The sequence below is a fragment of the Mesocricetus auratus genome, unplaced genomic scaffold (genome assembly GCF_017639785.1).
Source record: "Mesocricetus auratus isolate SY011 unplaced genomic scaffold, BCM_Maur_2.0 Super-Scaffold_100015, whole genome shotgun sequence".
In the NCBI taxonomy this organism is placed as follows: Eukaryota; Metazoa; Chordata; class Mammalia; order Rodentia; family Cricetidae; genus Mesocricetus; species Mesocricetus auratus.
The window spans coordinates 45,825,343-45,848,126 of record NW_024429198.1 but is presented as its reverse complement, the minus strand read 5'-3'; the positions used below and the strand labels follow the sequence as shown (position 1 = coordinate 45,848,126).

At 40.5% G+C, this 22,784-nt stretch overlaps 1 protein-coding gene across 2 annotated transcripts in view; it reads right to left on the bottom strand.

The window, feature by feature from the left end:
* Window positions 1-21,748, bottom strand: part of Taf4b (TATA-box binding protein associated factor 4b) — a 119,477-nt gene extending 97,729 nt beyond the window's left edge. Inside the window, exons 1-6 of one of the 2 annotated variants that reach the window (XM_040757866.1) lie at window positions 21,009-21,748; window positions 13,411-13,556; window positions 10,950-11,066; window positions 4,280-4,420; window positions 4,064-4,186; window positions 1,674-1,763 (exon numbers count right to left, since the gene is read on the bottom strand). In XM_040757866.1, coding sequence (XP_040613800.1) covers window positions 1,674-1,763; window positions 4,064-4,186; window positions 4,280-4,420; window positions 10,950-11,066; window positions 13,411-13,556; window positions 21,009-21,354 — 963 coding nt within the window. In that variant the 5' untranslated portion in view covers window positions 21,355-21,748. The remainder of the gene's footprint in view (window positions 1-1,673; window positions 1,764-4,063; window positions 4,187-4,279; window positions 4,421-10,949; window positions 11,067-13,410; window positions 13,557-21,008) is intronic. The other variant, XM_040757867.1, reaches the window with a different exon arrangement.
* Between the last annotated feature and the right edge of the window lie 1,036 nt (window positions 21,749-22,784).

The following is a 22,784-nucleotide window of genomic DNA, read 5'->3' as shown; positions in this document are numbered from 1 at the left end:
CTAACTAATAAGACCCTATTGCTGAAGTGACCATATACTAGAGTCACAAAACAAAGAAAAAGCAAGCTGAAACTGGGCTAATACTTTTCAGTTTCTTTGGTCCTTTTATCATGATTTATATCCACCTAATCAATTTGCTCATTTACTCAGAAACAGTTCCCATTGTTTAAATATCCTTATGAAACTGGGGTGTTCTCACCTCCTTCCCACTCATCTTTGATAAAGCAGAACAAGTTTTCCCTGTGTACTGTCTTTCATCTCTCCTGGATCATTACCACAACATTCTTAAAGGCAACTCCTCATTCTATTACATCAATGTTTACAGAGCAAATTTTTAATTCACTGGGTCTTTAGTGACTTTATAATTTCAATTTAATTCCTTTTCAGCTTCTGAAAATTTAAATGCATTTTTTTACTCTGCTAAAGTAAGCTCTTGTTATCAAAGATGTAGTTCTTCAACAATAATTTACTTCAGTAACTCAGAAGAAAGTCAACATTATAAATTATTAAAATTTTATATATAAACTATTTAAAAATTATAATCACACTTAATTTGGCACTAGTAAAATAGTTAAATTATAACCATATTAAATTTGGCTATTATTTTGGTTATTATTTTAATATGGATCATAAAGACCTCACCCTGGCCCCATAAGTCAGGCATGTTAGCTTACATCTACAATCCCAGCCCTTGGGAGGTAGAGGCAGAATTATAGAAACTCAAGATACTGTTCAGCTACATGTTAAGTAGGAGCTAACCTGGAATACATAAAGCCCAATCTCAAAAGAAACTAAGAAGAGTAGAGAGATAACTCAGAATTTAAAAGCACCTAATAAGAGTTTGAGTCCCCAGTACCCATATAAATATACTGAAATCCTAGCACTTGATACACAGAGACAAGGAATTCCTGAAGCAAACTGGCTAATAAAACTAGCCACATCCATGAGCTGTGCTCTAGATAAGGTGGAGAGCAATTTAGGGAGATGCACAACCTCAACACACACACACACACACACACACACACACACCAAAAAAAATCTTTACATATACTCCAATTCAAACATTATATGATATCAAGTCATCACATTACATTGATGAGTAAGATGTTACTCCTCTTGGGGGGAAACAGTGGGATGGCTAAATGGTAAATGTGTTTGCCACCAAACCTGGCAACCAGAATTCTATACCATGAATCTCCATGGGAAAGAAGAAAACCTACTCATTCAAGCTGCCCTCTGACCTCCACACATGTGATACAAGCCCCCCACCCAAGTAACTAAATGCAAGTGAATTTCTCTTGTTACTTTATGCCTGTTTTTCTAAACTGCTCAAATCAATACTATGAATGTTGCCATATACTTTACAAAAGTGCTAAAGTTGAATTCATCATTAGTATATTCTCACTGGTTTCCAGGCACATTAAAACATTCAGATTTTAAATTAATTTAGCCGGGCAGTGGTGGCACACGCCTTTAATCCCAGCACTTGGGAGGCAGAGGCAGGTGGATCTCTGTGAGTTGGAGACCAAGCCTGGTCTACCGAGCGAGTTCCAGGACAGGCTCCAAAACATTGCAGAGAAACCCTGTCTCGACAAACCAAAAAAATTTTTTTAATTAATTAATTAAAGTAATTTAACCCAAACAATTTTTTCTCCAAAGAGATACACCCCTACCTTAAGAAAAGGTACAAGGTGTGGCTGAGGTGCAGACTTGAGTTCAATATACAGTTTCCTAGTAAATTCTTCTGCTTCAATTTCTGCATCCTAAGAAATGGGAGAAAGATGACACTTTTAGATCTACAATTTTTATTTAATTAATTTATTTTAATCCTGACCACAGTCTCTCCAACCACAGCCTCCTCAATCTACAAATATTTTAAGAAACAAAACTAGGTGCGGTGGTGAATGCCTGTGAGGCAAACTACTCAGGATGTTGACACAGGAAAATAACTTTAACGAGGAGTTGAAGGCCAGCAGAGACAGCAATGAGCCAGTCTCTTAAAATTTAAATGAAGCAAAGTACTTAATACATGATTATAGACAAGTTTTTCATAAGTGGTAAATTTCACCTTTAGAAGGCCTTTTTATCTCATGTCACCAGAGAACTAAATGAATAAGTAGACATATCCATTCAGAGAATACAGTGAAAACAGTATTGTTTTCATGAGAGGAAAGATTCCAATATGCAAAGAATCACAATTCTGGAAAACATAACTTTCTCTGAACTTGATAGCTTCAAGTTAAAGCTTTTCTTAAAAGACTCCTCTGAGGATGGGTAACCTGGCAGTGTGGGTGCCCGCCTTTAATCCCAGCATTTGGGAGGCAGAGGCAGGCAGATCCCTGAGTTCAAGGCCAGCCTTGTCTACAAAGTTCAGGACCGTCAGGATTGCTACTCGGAGAACCTCAAAAAGCAACAAAGAAAACTTACATAACAGAGAGGTGGCTTGTGGTTAAGAGCTTGTTGTGAAACAAAAACCTGAGTTTGGATTCCAACATCAACATATCAAATATAATCTCCATGGCCTTATAACCCCAGGGCTACCAGGGCAGAGACAGGGTTACTAGGGCATGCTTACTGCCAGCCTAGCAAAAAAGTCATGAACTCCAGGTTCTATGAAAGACCCTGCTTCAAACAAATGACAGAGAGTAATACAGAAGGATACCATACCTGACACCCTCTTCTGGCCTCTGTGTACATACACACTTATGCACACCACAGTCTGTCTCTCTGTCTCTGTCTGTCTCACACACACACACACACACACACACACACACACACACAATGTAAGAATGTGAGTAGGTATACAGAGACAGATCTATAGCTATATACAGATGTACATATGTAAATTTTGGGTGAAATTAGGAATCAATTACCTTAATACATTAGATATATGGAAACTTTTAGAAGAGCTACATAGTTCTAAGAATCAACATTTTGTTTTAAGCAATGCATGTTACTACAAAAGTTGTACATCAGTAAAGAGATTCATTCACAGTATAACAATTAACTAGTAGACTAAACAATATCCACAAAGATCTAGAGAAGGCTACTAAAATGCTCAATATTCTAACTACCTCTCTTGAAGAAGACAATAATTCTCTAATTCTGACAACAAATTCACCAACAACCCACCACAAAAAAGAATAAGTAAAGAATATCCAGCTGCTTTTTATTAAATGCAGCATCAAATTTACCAAATGCAAATCAGTCATTTCCCACTCAGTTCCATTAATTTGTAAATCATAATTTTTCTTTAAATACTGCATATGTTAACATTCAATGGTTTTGTTATTCTTAATGAATAGCTTTAATACTTAGCTTTAAGTCCCGGGCCAAAAAAAATTCTTGAGAGCTTATTTATTTTTAAGAATATTAAGGTATCCCAGCACTCGGGAGGCAGAGGCAGGCGGATCTCTATGAGTTCGAGGCCGGGCTGGACCAACAGCCTCCAAAACAATACAGAGAAACCCTGTCTCGTAAAAACCAAAAAGAAGAAGAAGAAGAAAAAGAATATTAAGGTATTTTGTACCAAAATTTTGAGAAGCGCTGTCTATTGGTCTGAGGTAATAGATGTAAAACTAAAAAGGTTATTTGATGAGTTGCTATCTGTCCACAAAATATACATTGAAAATTGGAATAAGAAATATGCTTATGGCTGGAGAGACGGCTCAGAGGATAAGAGCACTGCCTGCTCTTCCAGAGGCTCTGAGTTCAAGTCCCAGCAACCACATGGTGTTTCTCAACCATCTATAATGAGATCTGGTGCCCTCTTCTGGCCTGTGGGCATACAAACATATGCTGTATACATAATAAATAAATAAATGTAAACAAAAAATATGCTCATATTATCATGTTTATCTAAGATATATGATAAAATTATCACATTAAAGATTTACTTTTTATATGTAGTGATTTTCTAACTGTAGTGATTACAAAGCTTTAATGAAGCAAAAGGTTTTAGCAAGTATATTTAAAACAAATCTCATATGAAACATCATTTCCCATTCGAAACATGTCCTGTGGTCTCTCATAAAGCTTGCAAAAGTATACAATCCTAACTTACCAAAAGTTGCTCCACCAGCTTCTTCACATTCTGTCCCATTTCTGGGGACTGTGATCCACTACATGCTAGTTTTATTAACATTGAAAGGAAGTTTTTGCATTTTTTCACATTTTCCAGGACTGTCTGATATAGAAAAATAATCACAAATGTTAGCAAACAGGAAAGAGAATATAGCAGAAACAAAAAACTATATACAAGATACAAATGAAAGTTTACCGGAGAAAAACTAGTCTGAGCAGCTACTGAGGTCTCTGCTTTGAGATTGGAGTCATTTGAGGGAGTAGATAATGCTCCCAAACTTGATGGCTTCAGGATGGCTACAGTATTCACTGGCTTGACAGGAGGTACAGCCACAGACTGAAATTAAGTCAACATAAAGTTAAATATGTATTGCTATGATACCGTAGTTGGGAACTTCACTTTACACTGAAAGGACTACAAATGAATTTTGACATCTCTGCTTTCAAATGGCACTCTAAAAATCTAAGGCACTTTATCTGAACTCTAAAGTTGACCTTCATTTCACTCCCAGCTAAAATTCTACTCTTCATTGTCATTTACTACAGTATTAGTTAACAGCAAGTTACTTAACCTGATACCCATCCCCAAAAGCAAAATTAGGAATGAAATTTACTGTCCCTAGGGTGGTCTGTGAAAAACAGTGTCACACAAAAAAGTCCTTAAAATGTTAATTAAAATATATTATTAATGGAGCTGGGAAGATGGCTGAATGCAAGCATAAGGCACTAAGTTCTGATTATCAACACCCACATAAAAGCTGAGCATGGTGGTGTTCTCCAGTAATTCCAGTATTTGTAGGGTGGACAGCCACTACAGGCCAAATGACAAGTTCCAGGTTTAGTAAGAAACCCTGTCTAAAATAAGGTAAGAGCATTATTCAACACACATGCATACACAGGTGATCACACAAGACAACACATAAATGCACAACCACAAGTACACACACATGTACATCTGCACTTTTCTAAAAATGTATTTGTAATAGCAAATCTTCATACTTTGTATGTACTTTCCTGTTTTTTTCTTAAGGACAAAGTTATCAACTAAATTTCATATGCTCAGCTATAGTGATCTCATGTGGACCATCAGAATAAGCACAATAGCATCATAAGAAAGGAATGTCTTATTTCCACACTGAAAGGAAGTCCATTAACTTTTACATGTGTAAGAATGAGGTGGCATGACTCCAGCACCCCATGTAGCACAGAAAAACTATAAGATAAAGTACAAAATTAGAAAACTAGAGATAAAGCAACAAATACACAAACATCACCCAACATAAGAAAAGTAGGATAGAGGGAATAATGCGCACAAAGAAGACTAAACATCTGCAGAATAACTTTAACTGAGATGCTTGCATTCTCCTCAAGAAAGTTTGGGGAGTGGGGAAGTAGAGGGGAGGGGATGGGGGATGAGAACACGAGGAAACAGTATGGTTAAGCTGAAGGAGGGACAGAGTGGGAAAACAATGAAAGAGATGTTTTCATAGAGGGAGCTATCATGGGGTTAGGGGAAAACCTGGTACTAGGAAAATTCCCAGAGTCTACAAGAATGAGTCCAGCTAAGATTCCTAGCAATAGTAGAGAGGGTGCCTAAACTGGCCGTCTGCTGTAATCAGATTGGTGACTACCCCAACTGTCATCATAGAGCCTTCATTCAGTAACTGATGGAACCAGATGCAAAGATCCACAGCCAAGACCCAGGGTGAGCTACAGGAGTCCAGGTGGAGAGGAAGAAGGGGTTACATGAGCAAGGGGTGTGTGGGGTGTCAAAATTATAACAGGGAAACACACAGAGATAGCTGACCTGAGTCTGCCGAAACTCATAGACTCTGGACCAACAGCTGAGGAGCCTGCATGGGACAGAACTAGGCCCTCTGCATATGGGTGACACATGTGTGGCTTGGTCTGTTTGTGAGGCCCCTGACAGTGGGACCAGGATCTATCCCTCGTGTTTGAGCTGGCTTTTTGGAGCCCATTCCCTGTGGTGGGATGCCTTGCTCAACCTTGATGCAGGGAAGAAGGGCTTGACACTGCCTCAACTGAATGTGTCAGTCTTTGTTGACTCCCCATGGAAGGCCTTACCCTTTCCTAGGAGTGGATAGGAGGTGGGATGAGGTAGCAGAAGGAGGGAAGGGAGAGGGGACCTGTGGTTAGTATGTAAAATTAATTTAAAAAATTAAAATAAAAAAATAATTGCTTACAATTTAAAAGAGAAAAGTTCCTTTTGTACAAAACAAGATAGGTGAATGGAAACCCATATTTTCCCTTCAGATAAACATATCAGGCACACACATCAGACAGATGATCTGATAAAATGGGAAGCAAATTAAAAATATTGGTTAATGGTGACTAAAACCAATGATGAAATTCTGGGTACAATTAAGGAGAGATGGTTCTGTGGTTAATACCACTTGTTGTTCTTCTAGAGGACCTGGGCTCAATCCCTAGCACTTACAAGGTGGTTCACAACTGTCTCTAACTCTAGTTACAGGTGACCCAACCTTCTCTTCTGGCCTCTACAAACATGAACACAGACAGTACATACACATACATGCAGGCAAAGCATGCATACATGTAAAATAAATTTTTTAAAGAATGGTTTTTCAGCCGGGCGTTGGTGGCACACACCTTTAATCCCAACACTCGGGAGGCAGAGGCAGGCGGACCTCTGTGAGTTCGAGGCCAGCCTGGTCTACAGAGTGAGTTCCAAGACAGCCTCCAAAACAATATGGAGAAATCTTGTCTCGGGGGAAAAAAAAAGAATGATTTTTCAAATAAAATCCAATTTCATTAAACACAAAGCTTCAAACACAACATCCAAGTTAATTCTTTCCCCAATCTGAACTCTTCAACATTTTTCAGAGACAAGTACTGACGTGGCTTCTGAATCCTTCTGAAGACTATTAAATGTTTATGTTTGCAACAGTAAGGCTCTTCCGAAATAAAAGTGTTTCACATATCTGAAATCCTATCACTGGGAGGTGAAAATTAGGAGAATGAGTAGTTTAAGGTCAACCTCTGCTATACAGTAGGTTTAAGGCAAGTCTGGACTACATGAGATCCTATTTCAAAATTAGTAATTAGCCATATAATCTATAGTACTGCCTTTAGAAAAGTGTGGCTTTTAACTTTAACTAGTGATTATGATGGCTTTTAATGCCTGGTGGGGGTGGTTCCTCAGAGCAGTACTGTCCACTGTGTATGAAGCAAACAGTTTCCATTGACATGTAAGCTCATGCAGTGTTCTGCTGTCTGTGAGCAGAGGAAATATTCGTAGAATTTTACTTCCTTGTCAATATTTTTTTCATCTTTTCCACCATGTTCTGGTTTAATTCTTAAATGATCTCCAAAAGCCCATACTCTTAAAGCTTGTAGCCCAGCCAAATGACACTATTGAGCGGTGACAGAACATTGGGGAAATGGAACCTAGTGACCAGTCATTAGAGGTGTGCTCTTAAAGGGACTATTGGTAGTCACTTCTTTCTGTCTTTGGGTTCCTGTTATAAAATGGAACTACCCTAATGTGCAATAATCTTTCTGTGCACTGTAAAGATAAGTCTTTGCCTAAGGCACCTTCTGATTGGTTTAATAAAGAGTGAAACAGCCAATAGCTAGGCAGGAAAGAATAGGTGGAACTTCCAGGGAGAGAGACGACTCTGGGAAGAAGAGATGTGATTTTCCAAGTTGGAGATGCCATATTGAGTAAAGGTAAAAAGTCATGTGGCAGAATATAGATTTAAAAATATGGGTTAAATTATAAGAGCTAGTTGGAAACAAGCCTAAGTTAAAGGACAGCCTTCCATAATTAATAAGTCTCCATATTATTATTACTACTTGGGAGTTGGTGGTACAAAGAAAGACTCACTACACTGCACCCTGCATCACACACATGATTTACACTGTGTCACTACAGGGCCTATAGATGATGGACTAAAATCTACAAAACTGTGAGACACAATAAAACTTTTCCAATTGATTTACCTCAGTTATTTTTTGCAATGATGGAAAAAATAACATACCCTAACACAAAGTTATCTTTCATAATCCTTTCTAATATAAGCTACTCTCTGTTCTTTACCAAACATGTGTAACTTCTATGCTGATCTATAAAGGCATAGGGAGATACTTAACCCTGATGTTCCCACTTCAGTATTGAATAGACGTTCTTAAATTCAGTCATAACTATGTCTTAGAATCTAATACTCTAGAGCAGTCAGGCAATGGTATTTCCAATATTAGCAAGATTAAATTGTATTAATTAAACATATTGGAGATAGCAGAAAATAGCTGGATTATATGTGAAACGGATCTGTGTGAAATAATTTATGTTTACTAGATCATGCTACATTTCAAGGAGATCACTTTCTGTACCTGTCTGAAAGTGCAATTGCATTAGGCTTGTTCATATTCAATTAGAAATACTAAGTCTAGCTGGGCAGTGGTGGTCCATGCCTTTAATCCCAACATTCAGGAGGCAAAGGCAGAGGCAGACAGATCTCTAACTTTGAGGGCAGTCATATCTACAAAGCAAGTTCCAAGACAGCCAGAGCTGTTATACAAAGAAACCCTGTCTTGAAAAATCAAAAGGGAAATATGATGAAATACTAATTCTAAATTAGATCATTTAGACATTTATGTTCTTAACAATAGGCCTAATTATATCTTCATCATTAAACATAAATACTGAACACAAAGTTTCAAAGTAGGCTTTTTGTGTTATGTCAACAAGTCGTTTTAAACAAACACTGACGCCTATTAGTAGAAAAATACATACTTTCTAGAGAAAATCTACAGTCAGGCCTACTCAGTACTCTAGTTTTAGAATAATTTCCAGAATTAAGACTAGGCTGAAATCCCCATTCTTCAACATAGAAATCAGTTTCTTAGCCTCTCTAACCTATTGTCACATATATAGATAAAGATAGTATTCTAATTAACAAGGATGAAATGAGGTGGTTAATGGATTGCAAGATAAGCAGATAGCCATTATTTTTTAAAGTACTGTTTTAAATCAGATTTGCTGCTTATGACCCCAATTAGTAGAAAAGAAAATATGTAAAAGGAGTATGATCAAATAAATTTTAGAACACCAACAGAGGGACTGATCTATCAGGACAGTATTCTATCTAGGTAAGCACCAGAAAGATACATTCTCTTCATGACAGAAGGAAATATGACAATGTTCTCCGGACCATGGAACCCACTAGTGACTCACATACAGCACTACTCAGAAGCTGCCAACATAGCAGAGTAGTAGAACAGATTATAGCAGGCACAGATAAACTGGGTCGATACTCTTATTAGGGATGGGATTCTATCCAACAAGACTCAAGAGTGATCACTCAGTCAAAACATCCTACATGGTACTTTGTCCCCCCAGGGTAGAACAAATACATGGATCAAGGAACTTAGGAATAGACCCTTACTCAGTCCTTATAACTCCTGGGAGACTCGCTTTCAATTTCTGCTCATGGGGACACATTTCCCTTAGGAAACTAGACACTACAGCTGCCACCTGGTATTTCAGGTGCCTATATACATCAGGGACTGAGCAGCAGAAAAGATGAGTCTGAACCTTCAGAGAGGTGGGTAATTAACTCTAATCATCTGAAAAGACGTAGAGTTGCTATCACATCTTTGGTTCAAATATCCCTTCCAAAACTCATATTAAAATATAATTGTCAGTACACTGCAATCAAGAAATGAGACCTTTAAAAAGTGATCAGGATATGGGTACTTTTTAATTGTAAATGGATTAAGGCTGCTATTAAAGGAGTGGGAATTCATTCCTAGGAGAAGCATCCTAATGAAAAGATAAATAAGTTCAGCTCCCACCATTCCCTTCCTCTGTGTTACCTCTCCTCTTCATGGGACAAGATACTCTCTTGATAAAGGGTATCCACCATAGGACAAGGCTCTCCCCAGATAATGACACCATGATCTTAGACTTCCCATCTCCAGAATCATGAGTCAAACAAACTTGTATTCATCATAAATAACTCAATCTGTGCTATCTACGTGGAGAAAAACATAAAACTAGGGCAGGAACATATCCACAGAAGAATACACAGAGATCTAAGAAGAAAATATGATTATACTAGGTAATTCCCAAGACCACCATAGCCAGTAGGTGAGAGTGAGGGTAATGTAAGTTGGACAGAGGAGAACTGACATGATTTAGTGTAGGCCGCAGGAGTAAGGCTACATAGTCTATCCTTTTAACTTCTTTGCTTCCAAAGGAAAGAAGTCCACTAGCATCCCAGGACAGTTGTCTGTAACATGTAACAAGTGACATAAGACGTAAATGTCAATGAACCATTGCAAGGAGAGACTTGTACTGACTTGGCTGCTATAATTCTATTGGTAGACACATATTGTCTCTGCTGCAAAGAAAAGACCTTGCATGAAAGTACAATTTTCCCAGGAGAGTGCAGTAAAGTCCAGCAGAGCATGTTTGACTCACAGTGGGACAATGCTAACAAGGTACATATGCCCTAACATTCTCTATTAGGTTAGCTAAAACTTCAACACCCATGAATCTAACCTAAACATGCTCTCCTTCTCTTTACAAGTATTGACTCCTAAAAGATAACTTATCTATCATATTCTATTTTAGCACCTCCTTCTGGAAACTGTAACACATGGTTTTTAGATGCATTTATATTACTTTAATGCATTTATGCAATGGATGTCTAATAATAAGATATCACTTTTTCTTGTTTCTACATCTTCAATGGTTCACAATCTGATAAACTGCACTGTATATTATATGCCTTCAGTGTCAGATAGGCAAATATCTGGCAAGAAATAATTGCATAATAGTGAGAAAAGAACTAGCCGCATGAGCACGCGCACATACACACCCCACTTACTTGTCCTGAAGAAACACTGGAGGCAGTGGTTGTCAAAGTAGTTCCTATCTGTGTCAAATTATTAACAGGAGCAACGGCTACTTTCTTCGTTAATTGCGAGCTAGAATTCTTGAGGGAAAAGGACAATAAAACAAAGTTATTGATACTAGTCATTTGTGATTTTTTTTTCTTTCATTTTTTATTTTGTTTTATTGAGAAAGGGTCTCACTATGTAGCCTTGGCTGGCCTAGATCTCAATACATAAACCAGAATAGCATGGAACTCACAGAGCTCTATCTGCCTCTGCCTCAAGGTACCTGCCACCACACCCAGTCAATATTAATCATTTCAAATCAGTCAGCATTGTGAACAAAATAAAACACTTTAGCAAATGTATTTTCTATGTACTGTATTTTATGAACATTCTGCCAGCTGACAATTCTTAAAGAGGCAACTGATTCAAAAATAACCTTTTCTTTTATGTTAATTTTCCAATAAAGTAAGATCTACAACAGTCAGCATTAAAGTGTTAAACTTGGACCAAGAATACTGTTCAGGGGATAAAAGTTCTTGCCATGCAACCCAGACAATCTGAGTATGATCCCCAGAACCCATGGCAAAGACAGAACTCAATCCTAAAGGTTATCTGACCACCATATGAGCACTGTAGCATGTATGCACCCACACTCATACATACATATCATACATACAATAAGAAAATAAAATCTTAAACTTAATTTGTTATACAGAAAACATGCCCATTCTCATTTAATTATAAACAAAAATCTGTTAACCCATAGATAAACCAAATTAGAAGGAAAATGTATTACTGACAGAGAAAATAAAACTAATTGAGCAACTAGTAATCAAAATTGGAAGTAGGACCAGTAAGATGGCACAAAAAGTAAAAGAGCTTGCCACCAAGCCTGATGACCTGAGATCCATCCTGGTAGAAGAGAAGTGACTTCTGAAAGTTGTCCTCTGACCTCTACAAGTGCAGCCATGGTATGCATATTATCCCCTGCGCACGCGCGTGCACACACACACACACACACACACACACACACACAAAATGTAATAACAAAGTTATAAAAAGAAAAAGGAGAAAGAGGAAAGGGAGAGAGAGGACAGACACTGGACATCTACCTCAATTGTTCTCTACCTTAATTTTCAAGACAGTATCTCACACCCTGGAACTCTTGAATTTGGCTCCACTGGCTGGGACAGAAAGCCCTGGAAGCCTCTTGACTTTAATGCTATGATTGCAGGTGCATTCAATAGCACCTGGCATTTGTTTAGTGAGTGTTGGAGATCAAACTCAAATTCTCAAGCCCGGGCTACAAATACTTTACCAACCAAACTATCACCCCAACACCAACATTTCTGAGTTAAATAAAGATGCTGTTGTGTTTGAATGAAAATGGCCCTGACAAGCCCATACGGAGTGGCACTATTAGGAGGTGTGGCCTTGTCAGAAGAGGCGTGTCACTTGGGGCAGGCTTTTTGGTCTCAGATGCTCAAGCCTGGCCAGTGTGTGACTCTCTTCCTGTTGCCTGTGGATCCAGATGTAGAACTCTCAGCTACTTCCCAAGCAACATGTCTGCCTGCATGCTGCCATATCCTGCCATGGTGATAATTAAATGTTTTTCTTTATAAGAGCTGTCATGGTCATGGTGTCTCTTCACAGTAATAGAAACCCTAACTAAGACAGATGTTCATAAGAATACTTTTAAATTCACTAATACAAACTAAATTTCAGTAACATAAAAAGATCAACATCTATATATAAAAAAAGTCACTTCAAAAAAGGGAAAACTAATGAAATGTTAAAGCAGATTTCTATATGTCCTGGAAGTAATTTAACATATGTATGAAAAAGTATACTAACTACAAATTAATGTGAAACAGAGATAGGGAGATGGCTCGTTCAGTAAAGTGATTTTTTTCATAAGCATAAAGATCTGAATTCAGACCCCAGCACCAGGAAAAAAGTAAACACACACACATAACAACAACAAAACAAACAGGTGGGGGGATTTCTGGGGAGGCAAATACAGGAGTACTCTGGGAATTGGCTGATAAGTCAGTCTAGTCCACCTGTGAACTCTGGGTTACATGAGAAACCTGTCTCAATTACACAACTGAGGAATACCCAATGGATATGAGCCTCTGGCCTGCATATACTCATAGGAACACACATGCAGGTACACAACCACGTGCACACACATTCCAAGACCTCAACTCAGAATAGTTTTTTTCAGCAGACACATACTGCCTCTTGAACAATTCCTTTGGGGACAATAAAATCACAAAGTATGAAGGTACAGTTTTCATTATTTTACCAATTACCAAGTATCAAAACTAAATTGGCACTTTAAAAATTGAGCAAAATTATCTCAAATTTTTACTGGCAAACATGTCCACGTTTATATGAAGATAGTAGCTGGAAACTAAGAAAATTAAGGTAGATTACCGGCACTGTAGAGATCTTGACTGTTTGAGTGTTTGCTGGTACTGCTGGCCTTGGAGTTATGTTACTTGTGGTCTTGGCTCCTGTCACAGCTTGCTGAGGAGATACCAGCATCAACTGACCACTGTTACTTTTGATCAAAACTGTTCCTATAATTAAAAGAAAAGCAATTGTGACTCTAAAGCTGATAAATGAACACAAGCATCACATACTTTTGTTTCCCATTTCAACACTTGGAAATACTAGGAAAAATGCCTAACATATAATGAATGCCCTGTTCACTAATTATGATAAGATGACAAAATAATTTCACTATTTAAGCTGAGCATACAGGACGCACTTGTAATTCTAAGACTAGGAAGCCAAGCCAAAAGGAATACAGGCCCAAGACCAGATAGAGGTACACAGTAAGAGCCTATCTTTAAAAAGTAAGAATTAGCTATACAAAATTGTTTAAATATAAGCATATGAAAATAATATTCCTGAAGTAGGCAAAATACTTTTTCCTTGATGATACTGATACCATAAAACCTCATTAAGATGGATGGATGTTCAGTAGTACTTGCTGTGAATAATGATAGTGTCTCTCTCTAATATACACTATGGCTTTGCTTTAGAATAAAGTTTGTTACTTTGCACCCTGTGTGTATCTCCTTTATATCATTCCTTGAATAAGAGACAAGAATATAGAAACAACAATCAGATTCTATCACAAGTAACAAAACTACAAAGCATACAATACATACAAAAAATTTTAAATGACAAGAAAAATAGTTCAACATTTGTAAAATTGCCATTTTCACTAAATATTTAGAACTAAACAAATTATACGGGAATATACCTATCTTATACAAGGCCCTAAGGACAAGCTTAGCACCACCACCAAAAACTCACAGGAGACCAATGAGGAAGACAAAGATTTGAAAAGCAGTATGAATCAACTCAACCTAGCACACATTCAGAGTATATTTTACCCCACAATAAGATTGTGTACAGAGAATAAAATTAACCATGAACTATTTAAACTGGGTGTGATGGTATACACCTGTAATTCTAGCACTCAGGAAAATGAAGGGAGATACTCAAGGTCAGCCTGGTTTGTTTAGTCAAACAAAGTCCAGGCCAATCAGTACTACACAGTGGCAGAGGACACTGGAGAGATGGCTCAGAGGTTAAGACCGCTTGGTGCTCTTTCAAAAGACCCTGAGTTCATCAGCAGCATGGAACACCAACCACATCAGGAGACTTAAAACTATAGCTCCGGGGGACATATGTGCTTTCATGTACACATATCAAAACACAGAGAAACACACAGATTCATAAATAACACATCTAAAACAAAAAAAGAACATGCACATTAGTACACAGAATAAGTCATGATAAATTTTAAATTACTGAAATTATAAATGTGTTGTGCCCAACTGCAATAGGATGAAAGTAGATATAACAGAAGGGTTAATACATTTACAAATATAAAGATATTAAACAACACATTCCTAAAAAAAACTAATGGATCAATTTTAAAAACAAAAAGGAAATCAGAAAACATACAGAGATAAGTGATAATGAAATATGAAATATTAAGATTTGTGGAGTGTAATCAATGTGATATTTACAAGAAACTTTATAGCTACAAATACCTTTTTTTTTTTTTTTTTTTTTTTTTTTTTGGTTTTTTGAGACAGGGTTTCTCTGTGTAACTTTGGAGCCTATCCTGGCACTCCCTCTGTAGACTAGGCTGGTCTCGAACTCACAGAGATCTACCTGCCTCTGCCTCCCAAGTGATGGGATTAAAGGCGTGCACCACCAATATCTGCCACAAATGTCTATCTTTAAAAAATCTCAAACCATTAACATCCCTCACCTTGGGACACTGGAAGCAGAGCAAAATAAAAACTAAAACAATTACAATCAAGAAATGATAAAGATTATAACAAAGATAAATGTAATATGAAACAAAAATAATTGAGAAAAACTAATGAACCTAAAACTTGGCTCTTTGAAAAGATTATCAAAACTGACAAACTTGCAGAGTGTGGTGACAGAGGCCTTTAACCTTATCCAGTATTGGAAGGCAGAGGCAGGAGGATCTCTGTGAGTTCCAAGACAGCCAAGGTAAACAGAGAGAAAGGAAGGAAGAAGAAAGGGAGGGAAGGAAGGAGAGAGGGAGAGAGGGAGGGAGGGAGGGAAGGAGGGAGGGAGGGCAGGCAAAAGGACTACTCAGAAATTACTAACATGTGTAAAGACTAGACTGAGACTGAGGGAGCAGTACTTCCCACTTGGCCTCAGCACCCAGTTGTACAGAGTGTAGCCTCATTATTCTCCCCACTGTAACTTTATAGCCAAGCACTGCGGCTGTTCAGCAGGCATTCTGTTTCTCAGCTAACCATAGAGAAAATTCTGAACAACTGTAAATTGATAAACCTGGTAAATTTATAGTAACAATTACTTTTTAAAAGAAACACACAAAAGACAGGGTTTCTGTGTGTAGACTTGACTGTCCTGGAATTCCCTCTGTAAAACATGTCGGCCTTAAACTCAGAGATCCATCTGACTCTGCCAAGAGTACTAGAATTAACAGTGTGTGCCACTTGCCGGGTGGTGGTGGCACACGCCTTTAATCCCAGCACTCGGGAGGCAGAGGCAGGCGGATCTCTGTGAGTTCGAGGCCAGGCTGGACCGACAACCTCCAAAACAATACAGAGAAACCCTATCTCGTAAAACCAAAAAAAAAAAAAAAAACCAAAAAACAGTGTGTGCCACCACTGACTGGCTTCTACAGACTTTTTTGTTGTTGTTGTTTAGTTTTGAGACAGGGTTTTGACTATGTACCTCTGGCAGTCCTGGGAACTTGATACACCAACCTAAATGGACAATAAGGGAATTATTAAATAGTAAATTATGCTGTCATTAAAAATTAAATATTTTCACCACCAAGCCTGAATACATGAATTAAAGACCTGGCACTCACATGGTAGAAGAGAACTGACTCCTACAAGCTGTGCTCTAACTTCCAAGTGAGCACCCTGCCCAAAAGTATAGTAAATAAATAACATGCAGCTTTTGCTGGGTATGGGAGAACACAGAGGCAAGAGGATCACAAGATCAAAACTATTCTAGGTTACATGTCAACACCTTGTCTCCAGTGGAGAGAACATTGATAAATATTAAGCTTTTGACTTCATAACAGAAATTGTTATATAACAGTAAGTGAAAAGCAGACATAAAAATAGTATCACAGAATAGAGAAGGCATATATACATTTTCTTTCAAAGACTACACTTTTTAGGTGGCTAAATAAAAAATTTCAACATTCACTGAAAATAGGTTCCTTTGTTTTGTTTTGTTTTTTTAATTTTCTGTAATAGCATTTCTCTGTGTAGCTCTGGCTGTCCTGGAACCCACTCTGTAGACCAGGTTGGCCTCAAACATAGTTCCACCTGCCTCTGCCTCCTGAATTCTGAGGTTAAAGGCGTGTGCCACCAGCGCCCAACAATTGTTCTAATTTTGAAATATAATTATAAAAATATTTCAGTGAAGCTGGTACTATTGTTATTATTATTATTACTATTATGATTTGGGATTTTTTTAATACAAAGTGTCTATACATAGGCCTGGCTGTCCTAGAACACACTATGTAGACTAGGCTGGCCTCAAACTCAGAGATCTGCCTGCCTCTGCCTCTTGTGTGCTGGGATTACAGGTGTGCACCACCATGCTCAGCCTAGAAGCCTGTGTTTAAAACTAAGAAAGCTGAGGATGCTCAGCAGTAGACCAGTTGCTTAGCACACACAAAGCCCTGTATTCAATCCCTAGCACAGTCAAAAATCTATACATTATACACAACTCTGGAAGCTAGGAATGGTAAATCACACCTGTAATCCCAGAATGCCTGTAATCCTAAACTAGGGAAGCTAAAGTCAGCCTGTATTACAAAGAGTGTATTATGGCTGCACTAAAACTAGAGCAAAAGCAAGCAGTAATACTAAGCTGTGTAATAGTACCATTGTAGTAGGAAGACTGGAGACACAAACTAGGGCAAAATTGACTGCTGTCACTTTCTCTGGAAGGATAATTACAGGTACAAAAAGAAGAAAAGAAAGAAAAGTGAACCATGCCTGACACTATGTATTAAACAGACTCAGAAATGGCCACAATTGGGCCTAAAAGTCCTGCATGTTAACTAAAGAAAATACTGAAACGGAAGGCAGGAACCTTCTAGTTCCCCACAAATGCCCTCTTATATTTTATTTTTAGACTATACTCCCTAAAAAACCTGTAGTTGTACATGTTTAAACATGTTTCTGTTTAAGATTATTTAGTGTGTAAAGAAGCATGTATATAAAAAGCAGAGGATAACTTTCGGGGAGTCATTTCTAGCCTACTGCCTTGTTTTGAAGCAATGTCCTCTCTTCCTGTCTTTGAGTATGATCCACTTTAGGAAAACAAGGATTAAAGATGTGTACCACAGCATCCAGCTGTTCACATGGGTTCAGTTAAGGCACTGCCTCTCAATCTGTCGGTCTGACCCTTTGGGAGTGGAATGACTCTTTCACAAGGGTTATATATGAGATATCCTGCATAGCAGATATTTACAATTCGTAACAGAAGCAAAATTAGTTATGAAGTAGCAACAAAAATTTTTTTTGGTTTTTACGAGACAGGGTTTCTCTGTATTGTTTTCGAGGCTGTCGGTCCAGCTCAGTCTCGAACTCACAGCGATCCGCCTGCCTCTGCCTCCCAGTGCTGGGATTAAAGGCGTGCGCAGCCGCCGCCACCACCACTACCCAGCGCAACAAAATAATTTAATGGTCGGGGGTCACCACAACATAAGGAACAATATTAAAGAGTTGCAGCACTGTATTAAGGGAACAAATTCATGCTTTTGTTGCTAGTGCTTTTTTGGCAGCCAAGTCATTTGCCTAGCTCCTAGTTTTGAGACAGGGTTTCACACTGCACTCACTGTAAGCCAAGCTGGCCTCAAACATGAGGCAATCCTCCTGCCTCAGCCTCTTCACTGCAATTATAGGCCTAAGCTTGGCCTCTGAACTTCCAAGTGCTCAAATTAAAGGGTTGAGTACCCTCAGACCTGGACAAATATTCCAATTACAAGATATAAGCCGGGCGTTGGTGGTGCACGCCTTTAATCCCAACACTCGGGAGGCAGAGGTAGGCAGATCTCTGTGAGTTCGAGGCCAGCCTGGTCTACAAAATGATTGGGTTTCTTAATTTAGAAAACACAAGTTTTTACTCAGAAATCTTTAGGTTACCTTTCAGCACTCATGTTCCATGAAGTATACTGTAAATATTCATGTGGTAACCACAGCATTTTATACATTTTATACTGGATTCAAATCCACTCCTGTGAGTTACATGACTGACATTAGGCAAGTATCTATCCTAACAGACTTTTTTTCCTTATTGTTAGCAGCACATTATGAGGAGAGAATAAAAGTGACTAGCATGAGCCGGGCGTTGGTGGCGCACGCCTTTAATCCCAGCACTTGGGAGGCAGAGGCAGGTGGATCTCTGTGAGTTCGAGGCCAGCCTGGTCTACAAGAGCTATAGGACAGCCTCCAAAGCCACAGAGAAACCCTGTCTCGAAAAAAAACCAAAAAAAAAAAAAAAAAAAAAGTGACTAGAATGGCAAGTCCTCAGTAAATAATTGGCTACAATTTATCAACAAGCTTTCCCTCTTGACAATTTTCTATCTTAATACTTTTTTGACTGTTTCTTAACAAAAACTTTCAATGACTAGACAGGAATGTATATTGTAACAAATCAGCAGGTAATTTCATTCAAATATATTCACTATTGCTTTGTAAGACTGCAGGCAGGATAGAAATTTAGAACTGGAAAACCCTGTATCCAGTGACTACTGCTTTTCACAAATGGAGGTACCTTATGTACTCCACTTGTACCAAAAGAGTTTTATGAAATGTGCAGAACAAAATGTGCCCAGGATGCCCATAACCAAATACAGCATTAGTTTCTGGTTTTATTTCAGGTTACTATTGCTATGATGAAACACCATGACCAAAGCAACTTAGGGAGAAGAGAGTTTATTTCGCTTACAGTTCCATATAAAGTTTATTGCCAAAAGCGGTGAGGACAGGAACTTCTGCATGACAGAAACCTGGAAGGAGCTGATGCAGAGGCCTTGGAGGAGTGCTGCTTACTGGCTTGCTCCTCACAGCTTGCTCAGCCTGCTTTCTCACAGAACCCAAAACCACCATTCCAGGGCTGGCCACCCACAACGGGCTGGGCCTGCCCCATCAATCACTAATTAAGAATATGCCCTACAGGCTTGCCTACAACCCTATTTTATGAAGGCATTTCCTCAAATGAGGCTCCCTCCTTTCACAGGATTTTAGTAGTGTGAAGGTGACATAAAACTATTCTATACACTCCCCTTCCCCACCAAAAAAAAAAAAAATCTATCTCCTTTTATTACTAAAGAAATCTTTTTGATTAATGTTTCAATATCCTTAACATCCAAATAATGGCTCTCCTTTGCAGGTGGAGGTGGGGGGAGGGATTCTCTGTGTAGCCCTGGTAGTCCTAGACCTCAGTGGTTCTGCAGATCAGGCTGGCCCTGAACTCACAGATCTGCCTGCCTCTGCCGCCTGAGAGCTGGGATTAAAGGTGTGTGTCACCACCATCCAGTTTAAGCATGATTCTGGCACACTTGTCTTGCCAGATTATTTTTTTAGCACTATCAACATGTTCGATTATCACTTTCTGCTTGGCAAAATTAACATAAAACAAATTCCAAGGTATTTTTCAACTAAGGAACACGTGATAACACAACAAACATTTACAATATTTAAATCATCACAAAGGAAAACAGCCCAACACAAGTCTCCAATGAATAAAAAGCAAACACTCATTAACACTCACGCATCGCATTAAATACAAGAGTTACACCACTCAGATCTGTCAACCCAGGCATTTGCTCCCTACCAAAAAGAATCTTCTAATTTAAAATTACACTTACTGCACATCTAAGTAGAAAGCATCGTTTGGTCAGGTGCTGAGGCATACACAAGTTATCCTAGGTGTTGGTAGGAAACATGAGGAGTTCAAGGTCATCCTCCCAAACACAGGGGAGCTCAAAACCAGCGTGGGCTACAAAGGATCCTTTCTCAACTGGGGGGGGATGAAGGGTACGTGGGTGGGGGGACACGACGACTTTAATCACGTCTGCTGTAAACTTACTGTAACTTGCTTAAGTCAAAAAACCTCTTCGCCTTAAGTTTGAAAAAACTTTGTTTTAAAAACAATCTTTACAATCTTTTACTCATCCTTTTTCCACATGAAGATTAACTATGCCCCCATCCTGGTGCCAGCCAACGCCTCCAGGGCCGTCTAGAAAGTGCATCTTCCAGGTCTGACTGTGCCACTTAAGATCGTTTTCTTAGAAACGAAAATGCAGTAATGAAGCTAGAGGTTACAGGAATGGTGAGGCCAAATCGCCGCCCGCACGCTCGCCGCAACACCGACATCCCGACGGGCTCCCCCGGCTCTAAGTTCCCCGGAGTTAAACTGGGGGGCTGCCACGTCCCCGAGTCACCTCAGGCGAGCAGAGCTGATCCACCTACCTGGAGGCAGCTGCAAATTAGCGGGCAGCTGGATGGTGGTGGCGCCCGGAGTCTTCACGGTGACGATCTGAGGAGCGGGCAGCCTGGAGCCGCCGAGTTTAGGAAGAGCAGTGACAGGAACCACTTTGGTCACTAGGGTCCCCACCGGGGATGGCAGGGGCTGGGGCGCCGCGGACTCGACGCAGACGCTGACAGGAGGCTTAGTCACGGGGCCCAGGGCCACCGGGGTGCCCTCCACCCGCACGGGCAGCGCGGCGGCGGCGGCGGGGGCCACGGTCACCGCCCCCGAGGCGCTCGCGACCACCGGAGCGGCGGCGCCGGCCGGCTCCGTGAGGCCCGCCGGCATCCCCTCGGGGACTCAGCGGCAGCGGCGCTGCCCTTCCCGGAGCTGAGGCGAGGCGAGCCGGGGCAGGCGACAACCGAGTCGGGCGCAGTCCGGGCACCGCAGCATCGCGGGGCACACGCGCGCTCCGGGCCCGGCCGGCGGCGACACCACCGGGCACTCCCTCAGCGGCGCCCGCACGTGCGCGCCTCAGCCCGCTCCCGGTCCCCGCCGCAGAAACGCCCGGACCGGCAGCTCCTTCGGGGCGTCACTTCGGTTCCCACCCGGGGAGCTGGCGCTGGACGCTTCCCCGCCAGAAATTTCAAAACCCCACAGACCCGCAGCGTCCGGCGGCGCCCACACGCGCGCTCCGCACCGCCCGCGGTGCGCCTCGGCCAGCCATGTTTATATAGCCACGCGGAGCCCGTGCGCACGCGCCCTGGCGGCCCCCGCCGCCCGGGGCTTCCCTGCAGTCCGAGCTTCTGATTGGCTAGCGCTGGCGACGTCACGAGGCCGGCTCCGGAGTGGCTCCCGACCTTCCTCTGAATGCCGAGCGCTCGGGCGCAGGTTCCCCGGGCGTTATCACGTGCGGGGAGCGAGCGGTCCCCGCAGGACTGCGACACGGCGCGCCTCCGCCCGACTGTCCCGGCCGTGGCCTCGGAGAGACTCCACCCGCCCGCCCTAGGACGCCACTCTCGAGGGGAACGGCGCTGAGAACTGATTTCAGGAGGAGGCAGGGTTCGGTAACTCAGCCCCTCTTCGGTGTGTTTGGTTTCTGCCTTTTCGGCGTCACTGAAAAGCCTGGCAAAATTTTTTATTACAGTTGACATTGGGAAAGTCAGAAGAGTGTATAGTTTTTGTTTGTTTGTTTGTTTGTGTTTTGTTTTGTTTTTTACGAGACAGGGTTTCTCTGTATTGTTTTGGAGGCTATCCAGCCCGGCCTCGAACTCACAGAGATCCGCCTGCCTCTGCCTCCGGAGTGCTGGGATTAAAGGAGTGCGCCACCACCGCCCAACTGAGTGTATAGTTTTATTGTCTTTAAAAGTGTATTTTTGCAAATGAACTGGAAAACCATTGCTATTCCTCCTTACTGGTTTGTAAGTCTCTGTCCACTATTAGCGTATTTGCTCATTTATTGGATTTTTTGCTTTAGGCGGGGCCTCACTGTTTAGCTCTCTCTGGGACTTGGTAGCAGAGCGGCCCTCCTCTGCCTACTGAGTGCTAGGATTAAAGGCTTGCACCGCCACATCTGGAATTGTTTTGTGACAGACTCACATGCTGTAGTTCTGGATGATCTCGAACTCACCATGTGAGCATTTTAGCCTTGAAAGTGTGGTGAGCCTTCTGACTCAGCTTCCTAAATGCTGACCGTTTCCTAGCTTATTTAAACTTTAAGTGTCATCTTCTGGGAAATTAGGACAGGCCTTCTGGTTCTTCATCTTCAGATCCCCGCT